General features: G+C 45.8%; 1 protein-coding gene across 2 annotated transcripts in view; it reads left to right on the forward strand.

The window, feature by feature from the left end:
- Positions 1 to 473: 473 nt before the first annotated feature.
- The window catches only part of LOC146337943 (kallikrein-14-like), a 29,480-nt gene continuing 12,027 nt past the window's right edge, over positions 474 to 17,926 (forward strand). Inside the window, exons 1-4 of one of the 2 annotated variants that reach the window (XM_084814390.1) lie at positions 528 to 777; positions 2,693 to 2,774; positions 4,321 to 4,417; positions 9,833 to 10,004. In XM_084814390.1, coding sequence (XP_084670516.1) covers positions 4,351 to 4,417; positions 9,833 to 10,004 — 239 coding nt within the window. In that variant the 5' untranslated portion in view covers positions 528 to 777; positions 2,693 to 2,774; positions 4,321 to 4,350. Of the gene's footprint in view, positions 778 to 2,692; positions 2,775 to 4,320; positions 4,418 to 9,832; positions 10,005 to 17,926 lie in introns of both variants that reach the window. The other variant, XM_084814389.1, reaches the window with a different exon arrangement.

Genomic DNA, 17,926 nt, shown 5'->3' on the forward strand with positions numbered 1-17,926 from the left:
ATCTGTGAATGGGAGTGGGAGCAGCCGGCTAAGTGCCTTGCCTGAACTGCAGCATCCCCAACGGAGGAAGGGGAAGTGTGGGTGAAGCTGTTCCCCAGCTGAAGCAGTGGCTGGAGAAGTTCCAGCCAGCACTTCACCTGGGGAATGTTGCCCACCTCACATCATCTCCAAAGGGGAAAGGTGTGCGGCTAGTGCCCAGCAGAAGCAGCAGCTAGAGATGTTCCGGCCATGGCTTTGGTCAGAGGCCGAGTCTAGTCCTGCAGCATGTGCCACCCTTATGGAGGTGATGCGAGAAGCCAGGAACCTGGACGGTGCTGGGAAACGTGGCTGCTCTTCCCAGCAGAGTCCCTTTCTCTGTGCCGACAGAGGCATGGAACTCCATGCCTCTCTCAGCACAGAGAAAGGCAAAATGGCAGGTGAGGATGGAATTCAAGCAACAGAGTGGGCTTGGAAGGGTCAGAAAAAGAACACATGCCCACACATGCCCGCAGCAGGATGACAGTTGTGGGTCCTTTGGAGATACTGGCACACAAAAGGGAAGGAACAGGTCTGCTGTGGAGGCTGCACAGGGTGAGAAGGCAGAGGGAGTTTCCCTCCTTGCCTAGACATGTGCGATGGATAAACACCCGGGCGATTGATCAAGTGAAGATGGGCAGATAAAGCCTTAGTTGACTCACAGCCCAGACAGCGACAGCGGCGACCGCAGACAGCCTTGGAAATCTGCTCTTACTGGACACTCTGTGGCTGAAACGCTTCTTCCCCTCCCAGGAACCACAGGTGATTATGGTTTGGGGTGAGCAGAGTGGGGGAGGGAGGTTTTAACAAGCTGAAGGAAAGCCTGAAGGCAGAAGAAGAAGAACGGAGATGCTGTGGCCTGCTGGGCCCTGTTCAAGGCCCCATGTAAGATGGCTTCCAGTGGAGGCTGGGGGTGCCTATTTCAGTGGGGCAGTAAATCCGCTCTGGATTTCAGTCAGAACTCTAAAGGAGCTATGCAAGGCACTGAACCCATTTTGGGGATCAGATTCAGCACTTTGGATAGCTCCTTTAGAGTTCAGACTAGTTCTGGCTGAAACCTACTGCCCCACTGAAATAGGAACCACCAGCTTCCGCTGACGATTTCCCAAGCCAGGAAAGTGCCTCTTGGAAATGATAAAAGGCTGCAGTCCTATGCACACATTTACCTGTGAGTAAGCCCCATTGAATGCAGTGAGGTTTACTTCTGAGTAGGCATGTCTGGAACTGCAGTGAAAACATTTGTATGTCTGCCCTGACCTTGCTACATGTATACTCGCCAGGAATGTTTTATACAGAAGTGGATTTTAGGGTTCGGTTAGGCAATCCCCACAGCAGGGGTGGACAGGCTTCAGGCTTACAATGTGGGACCTGCTTTTTTGCTTTTGTTTTTACTAAAACCCTGAGATCCACCAACTGGAGCCCAGTGCAAAAGACATCCACAAAGAATTAAAGAATTCTGACCCAAGGAATTTCTTTTGAGTACCAGAACTGAATGGAGCATACAGTCCTTTCTCACAAAAACCCATTCCTGGTCACAGCAAGCTTTCTAATTTTCAGCAGCGTCATTGAGAGCAAGCGGGGGGGGGGGGAGGCAGGGGGAATTCATTTTGTTTCTACTCAGTGAAGGCTGGTGGCTCCAATGTCAGTGGGGCAGTGAATCCCACTCCGGATTTCAGTCAGAAGCAGTCAGAACTCTAAAGGGGTTAGAATTCTGCTTTGCACCTTGGATAGCTCTTTTAGAGTTCTGACTGGTTCTGACTAAACCCAGAGCGGATTCACTGCCCCGCTGACATCGGAGCCACCAGTCTCCACTGTTTCTGCTATTGTCCAACAGTTAGGACTCAGAAATCCTTGCTGATCTACTGCAAATCACCCAGAGATCTACCAGTGGATCCCAACTGACCTTCTGCCACCACTTTCCTACAGAATAGCAACTTCATGTCAAAAGAATGACGTTTTCTCTCCTGGATTTCCACCACCACTACCGCCATCCTACTTCAGCTCTGTTTTGCAAACCACCCAGAGAGCTTCAGCTACAGGGCAGTCTAGAAATGTAATAAGTAAACAAATACTAAAACAATGCCTTTCCTAATATTTGGAGAGACTACTACTGTTTGAGAAAGGGATGTTCTCATTTAAAAAATGGTTAAAGAAATGCTTAAATGTCATTGCACTGTGAGAAATGAATCAGTGCCTGGATTAATTGAATTGATTAAAAAAAAACTTGCTTTCCCCCTTAAAATTAAAAGAGGATAATGCATCCAGAAAAGGAGAAAGCGGGTAGCTGGAGATAATACAGGACTTGTTTCAAATGTCTTTTATTTGAACTCCTCCCCGCCCCACCCCTTATTTGTATCATTGGAACTGCTACATATATGGAAATGCATTTCTGATAACAAAGATGAAGTTAATGTTTCCTTTGCAGATTTCTTCCAAAATATTGACATATCCCTTTAGCGCAACTTCAAATTACATATCTGGAATGTAATCCTCTTCTCTGCTCTGAATCTACCCCATAGCATTTCAGTGCTTATAAGGTTGACTCCATGAGCCCCTCACCCATCACCCAGGGATTCACTTTCTCTAGTTAATGGCTTTCCCCTCTCTTCTTTCCCTGTGGTCTTTCCTCCTGATGCTGTTGTTGTATTCCCATCTGGACTGATCACCTGTCACTCAGCTGGCTCGACAAGCACTTCCGTTGTATTGGTGATTGCAGATTTCCAGCACAGCAACCTGTAATTCAGCTGCAGCAAACCAGTGTTTGTTTTATTTTATCTTATTGCTCGGGGATTTGCAACTCTCTTAGTGTTACCGGGTGGAATGTGTTTGAGATCTTGTCAAGGGCACCTATTACATGGTACTATTTTGAATGCTGCTTCTGCTTCAAAATACAGAAACAGAATTCAGAGGAGGATCTTTTCTATTTCAAATGCTGTTTGCTCCTTCTTTTTAGTGGTGGAGTACATAAAATCACAGAGTGGGAAGGGATCTCAGAGGTCATCTAATCCAACCCACTACCGACCAGAAAATCGATGTCTCCTTAGTAGGAAAGAAGCCCCAACTAGATCCTGACAGAAAGAAGAGTCCCATTTCTTCTCATTAAGTTAGGAGGGATATATAGCACTCCTAACACAGCACCCCATTGGGGCTGGGTACTACTTTAGCGGCAGGAACAGGAAAGCTATGGGGGTGGTCTATAAAGGCCCTCTCCCTCTTTCTCCCCAATACAGATGCATGCATGGACACACACACACAACACACATAGTAATTTTGGGATTTCCAACAAGCCCAGTGTAGCTGGGGGCACCCCTCTTGGCACCTTCCTGGTATTTACTTTATTTCTTAAGATTTTTTTAAATTTAAAAAATTTAACTGGGAGGAGGGCATGCTGCAAAGGTTAGTGCTGCCCACCAGCGCCAAGTGTATTTGGGTTCATAAGTGGTTTTGGAGCTCAGACTTGTACCTCTGCCTTGTACTTAGATTTTTGGGCAAGTTCTTTTGTTTTAGTCTTGCCAGTTTGATTTCTCAGAAATGAGTGTTTTGTGACCACTCATGGCCACCATGGCAGCCATTTTATGAGTGGGCAAGTTTCCCCCCTCCATATGGCAGCCATTTTGTGAAGACACCCATGACACTCTTTCAAAATTCCAGATGTGCCCACCAACACAAAAAGATTTGGGGGCCCTGATTAAATAAACCAAAGTGCTCAGACCGGCAACTCAGTTAAGGTTCTTGGATTCCAGCCAATGAAATCGGATTAAACATAAGCACCTCAGCTCAACTGGATTGTAGACTGGGCTGTGTTTACATGGTGATGTTTATGTTCTCATGTACCGAAACCAAGACAGCTGCAAACTCAGGGGACACAGAACTTCCTGGACGTGGCTCACCATTTGGGAACATGGGGCAATAACTTTAGTCTCAGTCTCCATCGGAAGACAGCTTGGGCTGCTCTAGAAAGGAACATCCCAGGACTGAGAACCACAGCAGAGAGCTTCCCTCTTCCTCATTTGTGTGGCCCAGGGGCGAAGCAGCAGCCAGTGGAGGCTGGTGGCTCCAATGTCAGTGGGGCACCTTGGATAGCTCCTTTAGAATTCTGACTGCTTCCGACTGAAACCTGGAACAGATTCACCACCCCACTGACATCAGAGCCACCACTGGCAGCAGCAGCAGCAGACTGTGTGGGAGGGTGCAGAACCCACATAACTGGATCTTTCTGCTTCTAGACAAAGACAAGGAAGGTGGGGCCCGCTGGGATTTAAGGGCGACGAATTCAGTGACAATAAACTGCTCTCGATCCAACAGCACTGCCAGCAACGAGACAGACGCCTGCAGATGACATCTACTCCCTGCAGGGCCGCGAGGCTTCGGAATTCAGTGCTGTGTCTGCTGGCACTTACAGGTAGGGAATTCCCATCAGGGCATATGGCTGCAATGATATGTTTGGGAGCAGGGATGACTGTGTAGGGCATCATGGGCATCCACAATGCGCTGCCTTGGTGTGCATTTGGGGAACTGACCACCTGCACTGGAGGGAAGGGGCCGTCGTTCGGTGGCAGAGCATATGGTTTGCATGCAGAAGGTTCAAGGTTCAATGGCTGGTGTTTCTAGTTAAAAGCGTCAGCTAGCAGCCAGGGGAGGCCGGCAGCTCCTGTGTCAGTGGGGCGGTGAATCCGCTCTGGGTTTTGGTCAGAACTGATCAGAACTCTAAAGGAGCTATCCAAGGTGCTAAACCCATTTTGAGGGTAGAGGTTCAGCACTTTGGATAGCTCCTTTAGAGTTCTAACTGAAACCCAGAATGGATTCACTGACTCACTGACACAGAAGCCACTAGCCTTCACTGGTAGCAGCTGATGGGAACACCTCTTCCTCTTTGCCTGAGATGCTAGAGATCTGCTGCCAGTCAGAGGAGACAACGCTGAGCTGGGTGAATAAAGAGTCTGATCTAAAATAAAGCAGCTCCCTATGCTCTTAACTATCTTTGAACTGGGACATAAGGCATGATCAAGATGGCTGGTGCATGACTGAATCGTGGTGCAATTACACCCATGCCTAATTACTCTTGTGAATGGCTCAGTATGTCCCCAAGTAACCACACTGCAGGTTTGGGTTCCATCTTCCTTCTCAAAGGATTTTTCCAGATACCTTGTGCACTGGACATGTACTACTGACGCATTGACGAAGTTCCTCAACATGCTGATATCTCGGGGGGGGGGGGGCAAAGTCATGTCGATTTCAGCCTGGAAAAGGCTTGGAGACAGTGTGGTGGAATGGTTAGATCCTTAGGCTTGGGTCAGGGAGGCTTGGGTTTGAATCTTTAATCAGCCATGAAACACACTGGGTGACCTTGGATTTAGCATGCTAAGCCATCAAGGGAATATATATGAAGGAAGGGGTGTATTAAACTACAACCTCAAGATTAGATTACTGTAATGTACTCTGTATGGGGCTTCCCTTAAAGCTGGTTCAGAAGCTGCAGCTAGTAAAAGATGCAGCACCTAGGTTACTGATTGGGGTGACTTACTGCACGCATGTTACACCCATGCTAGAACAGCTACACTTGCTACCAGGCTTCTACCAAGCTAGGTTTAAGGTGCTCACATTAGTATAGAAGGCCTTATACAACTCAGAACCAGGTTACCACAAGGAACGTCTCCCCTTCTACCAACCTCCCGGGCCACTGCAGTCTTCAGGGGAGGCCCTGTTTTCCGTGCCGCAGCCTACGGATTTCTGTCTGGCAGTGAAATGGAGACAGGCCTTCTTTGCAGTGGCACCCACACTGTGGAATGATCTGAGGAACGTCAGGCTAACACTGGCATTTGAAAACGTATCTTTTTGCTTTGGCTTTCCCCCAGCCATGAACTAGTATTTTTCTGCCAACCTCATGATATTATCTCGTGTGTGTGTGTGTATGGTCTTTTCTGTTTGTTTTTTTTATTCTTTTGTAAACCGCTTCGGGATTTGTTTCAAATGAGAAGTGATTATAAATATTGCTAAGAAGTACATTAATAATAATAATAATAATATAAACAAAATGGGCCAGTCACACACCCTCAGTCTAGCCTACCTCACAGAGTTGCTATGAGGATAAACACGGGGTTTGCCCCATGTATATTCCACCCTGAGCTTCTGGGTGGAAGCGCAGGATATATCAGTGTAATAAAATGGAAACAAACATTTGGTGGTCAGCAACTATACTGGCCATCAGGCCGATCTAGCATAGAAGAGGGGCAAGTCTTCTCCTGCCTCTTTCTTCTCTCTGCCTGCTGCTACCAGCATGTCCATGAGTGGCTGAGGCCTCAGAATGGTGTATCACCTTTCCTGGGTGATGGACAGAGGCTGTGGGTAACATGTGGGCAGAACAGCTTGTGTGACTTTGGCCATTTCTCTTTCTCTTCTGAAGTGGGTGATGAGGAGTTTAGATGGGGTTAGGGAGCTCCTTTTAGCCACTGAAAGGAGCAAAGGTGAGCATGGCCAAAGTGGCAACCCTTTCTAGGCCCTTGGAGTTCCGGTCACCTGCTTCTAAAGTCAAACTGCTGTAGAATCAAACAAGCCAGGTACCTTCACATGAATAAGGCTTGTGTTTGTCTGTCCCTCTTGCCCCACTTCTTTTCAGCTTCAAGCAGTGGAGGCTGGTGGCTCCAGTTTCAGTGGGGCTGCGAATCCATTCTGGGTTTCAGTCAGAACCAGCCAGAACTCTGAAGGAGCTATCTAAGGTTCTGAGCCCTATCCTCCAAATAGGTCCAGCAGCTTGGATAGCTCCTTTAGAGTTCTGGCTGGTTCTGACTGAAACCCAGAATGGATTTACAGCCCCACCAAAATCAGGACCACCAGCCTCCACTGGCTTCAAGGGTATCATTAAGTATGTTGACATGCTGAAGAAATAAACTAATTACTCCCAAGGCTCTTGATTTAAGAATCCCTGATGCAAGGGAGGGGAACGTTTTGTTATTCCATTCATTTTGACTGTTAAAACATTCATTCATTTCCTTAGGATTGTATTCATTAGAATTGCGCGTTCTGTCCATTTTTGTTATTCCCATTCATTTTTGTTTGACATTGAGGTCAATGGGAGACCCAGCTGCTCTTCTGATGGCTGTAACTTTGGTCTTTTCTATCTAACTGGTTTGAAATATTTAGGCCTCCTGCTACCCATTCAAAGGATCATATCAGCCAAATTTCAGACAGATGGGGGGGAAATGGTTTCCATTTTATATGCAATTAAAACGGCATACAGACACACAGCTTAACTGCTACCTAAAGTTTAGGTTTTAAACTAAATGTAAATAGAACTAAAAATTAAAAATAATTGAGCAGAAAGGAATGGAGAAGGTAGGAAAGAAGAACACTGAGTGGAATAGATATAAAATGCTTGAAGAAGCTATAAATTTACTGGGATGTTGGAACTGGCTTTTGCAGAAAAACAAAGCCCCAAGGAACCTGCAAACATTATGACTCCAATGAGAAAAGAACTTGCACAGGCAAAGAGCAAAACACAACCTCTCGCTTTTATGCATGCACAAGTCCCGCTCCTCTGCCACTGTGATTGGAGGGTTCTACTGACTAGGGAGACGACTTATCAGAATGTTGGACAGATTGGCTACAAAATGCCTTTGAAATGAAGCTGGAGGGTGTGTTTGTACTGCTCATCTCCCTTTCCTCTCTCGCTCTCCCCCCATGCCTGTAACCTCAAGCCAACCTCTTCCATCTGCTAGCGGTAAACAATAATTTCTTCTATTTTTTGTGTGACCATACTCATTGAATTTGATAGAAAAGAAACTGCTTTAAAATTTTCAAAGAAGAATTTAAAAATCTGTGAAATTCTCATGGGTAGGGTGTGGGGTTCTTGCGCTAGTTCCAAGGTGGCTGAGGGCTGTGTGTGAGTGTCTTTCTGGACACTTTCTGGACACAACAATATCTCTGGCTCTCTGCAGCCCCCCCCCCCCCCCAGCTTCCCATGCTCCAATTAAAGCCCAGGGGAAGGCATAATGAGGCATAATGCCATGGGGATTTTTCACATCAGAAAGTGCAGGCAGCCTGGGAGGCTGCAGAGCAATAGAGAGATGCTTTCTTACACTTACTTTAGTTCCAAGGTGGCTGAGGGCTGTGTGTGAGTGTCCTGTCTTTCTGGACACTGTCTGGACACAACAGTCTCTCTGGCTCTCTGCGCCTCCCCCCCACTTCCCATGCTTCAATTAAAGCCCAGGGGAAGGCATAATGAGGTGACACTGCCATGGGGATTTTTCACATCAGAAAGTGCAGGCAGCCTGGGAGGCTGCAGAGCAGTGGAGAAATGTATAACAGAAAACACACACACAGCACCCTTGGCCACCTCACACCGATAAGGTAAGCTCAAACACACCTAAAGAAATTCAAAAGAAATTCTTAAACACCCTGAGAATGAGGCAGAAAAATAGAAGCCTCTTTGGTGGGGGAGGGGGGAGGGAAACTGGAGGACATATTTCAGCATAGCACTAGTATCTTATACATTTGGACCTCATTCATTTCTATTGCATTTATTTTGTAACAAATAACACACTAAATGAATAGGTCCCATTCATTTCATATTGTCATTTGTTGTGACACAGATGCACATTCCCCTATTTCCTGGGTCTGACACCACTTCTTCATCCCACCTGCCTGGCTGTGTGGCTTATCACATCATAGGACAAGTATGCTGTCATACTGGTCTTCCAGTGGTGGATTGGGGCCCAAACCACCACAGCAGCAGTTGCACCACTGCCATACACGTATGTGGTTAAAAAAAATAGATAAATTGTCGCCCCCAAATGCATGTGTGGGCTACAGGTGGGTCCTGGCTCTGAAAAGGCTGAAGACTACTGTCCTATCACACCCCTATTCTCATCACTGTGACAGCTCAGTGCCCTTCAGAGAAGGTCCCAGCCTACTCCCAGCTGGGGATGGGTAAGAATTTTGTTTCAGTTTGGTTTTGATAAGAATTCAGGAAAATTTGCAAAAGTTCTCCATGATTGGGGGGGAAAGAACTTGAGATTTAAAAAAATTCAGATGTGGGAGAAACCAAAACTGATAGTTTCGTCTATCAAGGCCTTGGAGTGTTTTGCTCTTACAACTCTGAGTTTGAATCCCCATGTATTCAATCACGCTGGTACTTAATTTCGGTTGCCTCCTCTTTTTCCTGGCAGGCTCCTCATCTTTAACAGCTGTATGGCATGGTCCTCTCCATGCTGGGAATAGATGTACCTGTTAAATTTGGCCAGTGCAGATGGTTGAAAATTTCATTTCAGTTCATTTTTTTCAAAAAGACAAATTTACCAAAATTTGCAAAGTTCTTCACATTCAGAATATGAGATTTTAGAAAACTGAGTGCACCAGAGAGTGACAGATTCACCCATTCCTACAATCCTAGCCCTCAATATTTCTCACAGAGCCTCAGAAACTCTTCCTTACTGCTCACGTATCATGTATCCTCTGCTCATTGCCCTCTTCATTTGTGCCTGTTGGGGCTGCTAGAATCTCTAATCCTACATGTGGCCTCTCCCCTCCTCTCCCCTCCCAACAATGGAGGCAGGCAGGCTGGCCTTCCGCCCTTCCTTCTAAGCACCAGGCAAGCATAGTCCTGAGAAGAAGGGAAGGTCCCATTCTTTCTACAGTGAAGTGCTGCCCTTTACAAGAGTGCTGCCCTAAAATTCACCCAAGCTAGCCTAGCAGCATGCACTGATGCTGACCTAGAGGAAAGGCTTCTTGCTGTTTTGATGGTGGGACTTTGCTAGGTGTGGCTGACACTCAAGGTGTGGTTGAAACTGTCTCTCTAATGCTGGCTGGTTTTTCTCCCCAGTGTCTGCGCAGGATGAGTCACGGATTATCGGGGGCCAAGAGTGCCCCAAGAATGCTCATCCCTTCCAGGTCATCCTCTCCAACAGCAGGAAAAATGGGCCGGATGTTCAATGTGGAGGTGTTCTGATAGACAAGGATTGGGTGCTTACCGCTGCCCACTGTGATAATCAGGGGTAAGACAACTGAAAGGAGCTGAACCTGGGGTTGGAGCAAGGAAGGGAAGGCAAAGAGTTTTGTTCCAAGATCTCCCGTTTCCCGAGCGTTTGTTGGGCTAGAAAGACCAGCAACTCTAGAGAATATTTTGGAGTAACTCTGCAAGTGGTGCAACTAGGTCATTTTAGACCCTGGATGTAATGGTTTTCTGGAGGCTCCCTTTAAATGGCCATGTGTATTATTTCTGTTGTGAAGCACACCATTAACATCTCTTTTCCAGTCCCCTCCCCTCCCATTGCCATTGCATGCTTTAAAATTGCTTCTACATTCCCAGTATGTTAGAACAACAACAGGAGCAACAACAAAGCTTCAGGCCAACCCTGATTTTTTTTTTTAAAAGCGCACACCACTCTGAGCATGTGCAGTTTTGCATTTTCAGCTTATGTAAATCATAGCACCAGCCTGACTATAAGAATAAAATGGAGCTCACTTCTGCACCTGCTGCTGTTTGGATGGCCATGACAAATGCTAAAAGGCAAATGCTATTTGGGCTGCATTAATAGAAGCATCACTTCCAAATCCCGGGAAGTACTAGTTCCCCTCTACTCAGCACTGGTTAGGCCTCATCTGGAGTACTGTGTCCAGTTCTGGGCACCACACTTTAAGTGTGCAGACAAGCTGGAGAGGGTTCAGAGGAGGACAACGAAGATGATCAGGGGACTAGAAACAAAGCCCTGTGAGGAGAGACTGAAAGAACTGGGCATGTTTAGCCTTGAGAAGAGAAGACTGAGGGGAGATAGGATAGCACCCTTCAAGTACTTGGAAGGTTGTCACAGACAGGAAGGCCAGGATCTCTTCTTGATCATCCCAGAGTGCAGGACACGGAATAATGGGCTCAAGTTCCAGGAAGCCAGATTCTGGCTGAACATCAGGAAAAACTTCCTGACTGTTAGAGCAATATGACAATGGAACCAATGACCTAGGGAGGTGGTGGCTCTCCCACACTGGAGGCCTTCAAGACGAGGCTGGATAGCCACCTGTCAGGGATGCTCTGACTTGGATTCCTGCATTGAGCAGGGGGTTGGACTCGATGGTCTTGTAGTCCCCTTCCAACCCTACTATTCTATTATTCTATGATTCTATGGACTGTGGGGTCATGGACTTTGGATTGAACTCTGGAGCATAAATTCTAACATAATTTGAATCCATTAATTGCTTTCAGAATAACAATTTATGGAGTCATACAGGTGCAAAGGTTTTGTAGGAATGACAGTGCAATCCTAGACATGTCTGCTCAGAAGTAAGTCCCATTGATTTCAGTAGGGCTTAATCCTTGTTGGTATGGGATTGCATCTGGGATCATTGAGGGTCATCCTTCCAGAAGCCATCTTCTGGTTGTAGAACAGAATGTAGAACTGACTCTGAGAGTTTTAACTTCTAATATGAATTAATGAGTAGGAAGAAAAATAGTTTTTTGAATGGATATGAATTTTCAGTAGTCTTAGATGCTGCTTGGGATTAATAAACTGAGATATGAAGGGGCCTTTCCCCTATGCACACAGCCCCTTCTTTCCTCCCTTCACAGTGTACCTCAATCAAATGTGGAGGTCTTCAATTAACCATCAGTGCCCATTTCATCCGAACTGGGAAACTATGGTTACCAGTTTTAGAACAAGCCAGAATCGTAAAACACCGTTTGACATTGTTTTAAGGTCCTACCTTTTTCTGAAGCTGGTAACTATAGTTTCCAGGTTTGGAGCAAATGGGAAATTATAGCCCAAGGAGACAATGCTGGGCCAGCTGGACAAATAGTCTGATCTGGTAGAAGTCAGTTCCCTATTACCTGTAAAGTAAGTACCAGAAAAGAAGTAAATACCAGAAAATAGGGAGTTCTGCCTCTCATAAATAGGGACACCTGGGAGCATGTACACTATGCTAAGTCTAGGTGGATCATCTGGTGGACCAATCCAGTTAGGCAATTCTTAAATTCCTCAGTCTGGGTTGATATGTTCTATTCAGGACCCCTAAATTCCATCCAATCTTTGAGTGGGACAAAAAAAACTTCTTTCTTTCTTGGTGAGTGTGCTGAATATCCATCTTTTGTTTTCTAAAGGAAAGTAACTAGAGAAGTTTCTGAAGGGACTGAGACGGGCTATGGAAGATAGGACTTATGTGGAAAGCGTTATGGAAGACGTGAGCATGTTTACTATAGAGCAGAGATAGAGAACCTTTTTTTACTATCAAGGGTTGTATTTCCTCAGGAGTAACTAGTCATGGGGGCACATGCCATCTGTGGGCGGGTTTGAAGCTCATGGTGGGCAGGACCAGAGCCAAAAGTGAGTGGGGCCACCCCCTTTCTCTCTCTCTCTCTGCCACCACCTTTGGTCTCTCTATTGCTGCAATCCCTCTCTCTCTATCTGTCATCCCCTTTTCCCTTTCTTTGCCACCCCCTTTCCCCTCTGTTTTTACCATTCCCTTTCTCTCTCTCTCTCTCTCTTTCTCTGCCTTCCCCTTTTTTCTCTGTGTTTCCTACCCCTTTTCCCTCCCTCTTTGCCACCCCTTTTTCTTCTCTCTTTGCCACCTCTTTTTCTCTCTCTTTTTCTATTCCTTCCCACCACCCAGCAGGCTTTAGAGCACCCCCTTTTTGCCATGTCCTTTTCAATCCCTCTATCTTTTGCAGACATACCTGTTTTTCTCTCTCTGCCATCCCCTTTTCCCTGTCTGTGCCACCCCATTTCCCTCTTTCCTTACCACCGCCTTTCTCTCTCTCTCTCTCTCTCTCTCTCTCTGCCATCCCCCTCTTGCAACTACTGCCACCTGTTTCTCTCTCTCTTTGCTACCCCTTCTCTCTCTCCATCTCTCTCTCTCCTTCCATCTCTCTCTCTCCTTCCCTCTCTCTCCTACTACCCCTGTTTCTGTCTCTCTCTCTTTCTCTCCCTCTTCCTCCCCACCACCCAGCAGGTTGCTACATAGCTCTTGAGGTCTCAACTTGCAGAGTGCTTTTGAAATTAGGCCAAGGGCCACATGAAATTAGGCTGAAGGCCGCCAGCTGTCTACACCTTTGGACAGAGAAAACTGCTGAAGGGAGAAGAGGGAAGCAAACTGCTGAAGGGAGGATTTCTTAATAGCTAAAGCCACCACAACACAGTGGGAGGATGAGTGTTCCCTAGTCTTTCTGCTGGTTACCCTCAAGGAGTCAGGAAGTCTAGACTCCATCCTTTTCTTCTTCCATTGCTTCATTGGGTGGCCTTCCATGAGTCACTGTCTTTCTGTGTTCATGCATGCATAATAATAGCCAGGTTCATATCAGGATCTGGACAGTTCATATTTCCATTGACGTCACAACAGTAATCTTGCAGATGATGTTGCAAATTGAGCAGTGATGTCACTTCTCATGTCCTAATCTGCGCAGAAAGAAGAAGTGGGGGGATGGTCAAAGGAAGGAAGGAAGGAACCCAAGCTTTCCAACAAAGGTTTCCAACCAAAAGCATTTCTTTCCATATTGTTCCCATAGGAAATTTATATCATTTCACTTCAAAAAACTGGATTATTATGGTCTGTTTTTTTCTATGCTGAAATTTGAAGGATTTTCCACTTTACTATATGATAGACTGACAGACGGACGGACGGACAGACAGACAAATGATTGATAGATAGATAGATAGATAGATAGATATAGAGCTTATACTTAGATTAGTCACCTACATATCACAAAACAGAGGGAAAGAGGACACATCTGTATAGCATGTCCCTATGTAATTTATATTTATAGGTGCACATTTACATATAATTATTATTTAAATAGAATTGCAATACGTCTCATCATAGTGAGGAATAATGGGGCATCTGTGTCTTCCTGCTCAGTCTGCAGTCCTGGTGCAGATGGGCTATAGCTAGGGATGTACTGACTGTGTAACATCCGCTCTGTCTGTGTTTTGCAGATTGTCAGGCACCTTTTGTTACAGCGTCCATTCACAGATTCAATTTTTTATTGTTATGCAGAAAAATCCGCAAATAATTCTGTAAGAGGGTTCACAACAATTTACATAATTTAGCTTAAAAAAAAAAAAAGTAAAGGTGTCCCCAACCAGTCGTGTCTGACTCTAGGGTGTGGTGCTCATCTCCATTTCTAAGCCGAAGAGCCAGCGCTGTCCGAAGACGCTTCCATGGTCATGTGGCCAGCATGACTGAACACCGAGGTGCATGGAACGCTGTTACCTTTCCTGCCGAAGTGGTGCCTATTTATCTACTTGCCATTTCTTGCTTTCTAACTGCTAGGTTGGCAGGAGCTGGGACTGAAGACGGGAGCTCACTCTGTCACGCAGCACTCGGGTCTCGAACAGCTGTCCTGCCGACCTTCCGGTCTGCAGTTCAGCGTCTTAACCACTAAGCCACTGCGGCCTTTTAACTTAGCTTAGTATGTAACATTTCGTGTTATTGTCCCCCACTCCATTCAACTTTTCCCCATCTATATTTACCAGTCTCAGCAGAAACTTGCATATTTCCCTACAAATAAATATGCATACATTTCAGGAAAGTAAAAAAAAAGATCCAAAAGTCCACGGACTCCACGCGGCCTGAGGCAGTCACTCTGCAGCAGTTTCCACAGGTCAGAGTCTTAGAAATCTGAGCTCATTTTAGTTAATTTCAAATTTCTCCAGCATCTCTAGCTACAGCAGGCCATTGCTCTCCCTTCTCATGGTCTATAAAGTGGGGTTGGACAGGACAGCCTTTAATATAGAGGATGTGCCTTCAGATAGTATCAAAGATCTGTATCCTCTTTTGTCCTCATTTTTGGTGATGTGTAAGGGGCCACCCAACTGGTGTGTGTGTGTGCGTGCGTGTTACAGTAGTGTAACAATATTACTGGGAAACATGACTTTTAAAAGGATTTCACTCATTATTCTTAAAAAAAGAAAAGAAAAAAAGAAAATGGCATAAGAGTTTTTTCCCATTGACCCACAGACTTCCAACTTTTTCCTGATCTCGCCACCATCGTCCCATTTTTCTGGGCTGTCACACCACTAGGTTCTGCCATTTTACCTCTGGTGCCCCAGTACTAGGTTTTATTTTATTTTTGTCTTCCAACCACATGACATCACCAGGCCACACCTTGTGACATCACAAGTCCCTGCCTTGTGACATCACCAAGCCCTGCCTTTAAGACTCAGGCACTGGGATGCTGAAGACCTGGCAGCCCTATGTATGTGTAACAAATGCAGTGTTTGAGCTGGCCCTCAGGCTCCAAAGTTTAAAGGAGTGACACATACTGATCTAGTTCTGATACAGCTGTATCCTCTTTTGTCCTCATTTCTGGTGATGTGTAAGGGGCCGTGTGTGTGTGTGTGTGTGTGTGTGTGTGTAGAATCCTTGGCAAGTTTCTAATTTGGACTGAATACCTGAAGGTTGTCTGTGTCCTGCAAGCTTTGAAAGCACTTCTTTCACCTCAAGTTCTGAGAGTGTGGCTTGTTTATCCTGTGTTCCAGTTTTTCCTATTTACCAACACATCCCTGTCTGAATTTTTGCCTTTGGGAGATGTCTTGATAAAATGCTGTTCTTCGAGTTGCCAGAGCTGTTGTCAGTCTTCAGGATTTCAGAGTGGTAGGCGGCAGTATTGCAACCGAAACTCTCTCCACGACCTGAGTTCGATCCCAGCGGAAGCTGGGTCCCAGGTAGCTGGCTCAGGTCGACTCAGCCCTCCATCCTTCCGAGGTTGGTAAAATGAGGACCCAGCTTGCTGGGGGAAAGGTACTCATGACTGGGGAAGGCAATGGCAAACTACCTCGCTACAGTCTGCCATGAAAACACCAGCGCAAGCGGTGTCCCTCCAGGGGTCAGTAATGACCCGGTGCTTGCACAGGAGGAACCTTTCCTTTTTCTTTTTTTTTCCAGGGTCTCCAGATGTTAAAACTCCAAGTGGAGCAGTGACTACAGCACATGCACATTTTGTCTCTACAGCATCTGCATGTAAATGTGGGCTCATGAGCACTAAAGCATCATGCAGTGCACAGCCTTCCATTTCACATGCTGGTGAGGTTCATTTTGAACTCCTGAGACAACCTATTATAGTACAATTGCATTTTCCAGCTATACGTTTTAGCCAAAAGAACAAATGCCCCTGGATTTAAAATCAGTGGTGGACAAGGTCCGACAGAGTCAACAAACAGAGCAGAGGGAGCAGGGACTTTAGCAGTGTGTAGTGGTGCACGTTTGGTACAAGGGAAACTCAGGCAGCGATCTTAGACAGTGGCATTGGAATGTTTTGCCACGAACTTCAATTGTGAAATGTTGGAGGGTATGGTTTGCAACTACAAAATCCTTATGTGTCTACTCAGAAGTAAGTCCCAGTTAGTTCAAGGAGGCTTACTCCTGGGTGTGTATAGCACTGCAGCCGTAGTGATCCAGGCAAATGCAGTAGCAATCACTCCCTTAGTACTTCTGAGCCAGGGTTGGGCAACTTCGGGAAGTCTGGGGGGGGCAGTTTTCCTCCCTAAACCACCACCAACCCGCAGGCCACAACTAAATTTTCAAGCTAAATTTAACCCTTTGAGCACTCTGTAGCACTATAGATGCCATTTCCCCCCCCCCAAAATAAAATAAATTAATTGGGTTGCCCTGATTGTGGTGAGGGGGGCAGCAGGAGCTTCATGTTGCCCCCCCCTTCTGAAACTTGGATCTAGGAGTAAAATCCAACATAAATTCTACTTTGAGTAGACCCATTGAAAGGAATGGGACTTCAGTTAGTCATGACTAACCTAAGTACCATTCATTTCAATGGGTCTACTCAAAGTAGGAATTATGTTGGATTTTACCCTGGGAGTTTGACAATAGTGTAACAATATTACTGTGAAACACAACTTTAAAAAGGATTTCACTCATCATTCTAAGAAAAAATGGCATAAGAATCTTTTTTTTCCATTGCCCCACAAACTTCCAACTTTTTCCTGATCTCTCCACCATCATCCCATTTTTCTGAGCCTTCATACCACTAGGTTCTGCCATTTTACCTCTGGTGCCCCAGGACAGGGTTTATTTTATTTTTGTCTTCCAACCACATGACATCATCAGGCCGCACCTTGTGACATCACCAGGCCCTGGCTTTGAGACTCAGGCACTGGGATGCTGAAGACCTGGCAGCCCTATGCATGAGTAACAAATGCAATGTCTGAACGGGCCCTCAGGCTCCAAAGTTTAAAGGAGTAACACACACTGATCTAGTTCTGATACAACTTCATTTATACCAGTTTGGTATACTTTTAACTGAACACACACACACCATATTTAGTTTAAATTGCAGTTCTAAACAGACTTACCTCCAAGTAAACCCCATTGGACGCAATGACCTGGTTCACATGACATGACAACTCACAGTGGATTATCATCCATGTTTATTTCAGGGTGTCTTTTGCCACAACATCAAAACCCAACGCAGTTTCCTCAGAGTGGTTTACCACACGCAAGCCAACCTGAGAACCCATTACTTGTTGTTGGGTTGTTCAGGGTGGCTTGTTTTTAAGGTAGCTTGTTGTAGTGATGTGTGAATTCGGCAGAGTGGCTTATGCATGGGTTGTTGGCGAGGGCTATAGAGCCACCTGGCAGGAACAGTGAAAATGTGGTTGCTCCTTGCAATCTTGTTAGTGCCACCTCCTGCCTCCCTCCTCCCTCCTCCCTTGCCATCTGCCCCTCCGCCAGTACATCAATACGGAATTACACTTGTCAATTTACTCCTCCACTTCATCATCTTCCTAGACAGTGACACTGGGGTTCTTTTCACCATCGGGGAGATTTGCACAAATTTAATGTCATTTTTTCCCACCTTCTGGGAGATTTGTGCAAATGTAACTTCTAAAAAACTTTTGGGGAGATTTGTGCAAATTTGCAGTCACTACTGTGTTTATTCACAGTCACTACTGTGCACTAGTGCATTTGTGCAAATCTCCCC

This window comes from Heloderma suspectum, chromosome 10 (assembly GCF_057233095.1).
Source record: "Heloderma suspectum isolate Gila_16-S chromosome 10, 16-S_ref, whole genome shotgun sequence".
NCBI lineage: Eukaryota > Metazoa > Chordata > Lepidosauria > Squamata > Helodermatidae > Heloderma > Heloderma suspectum.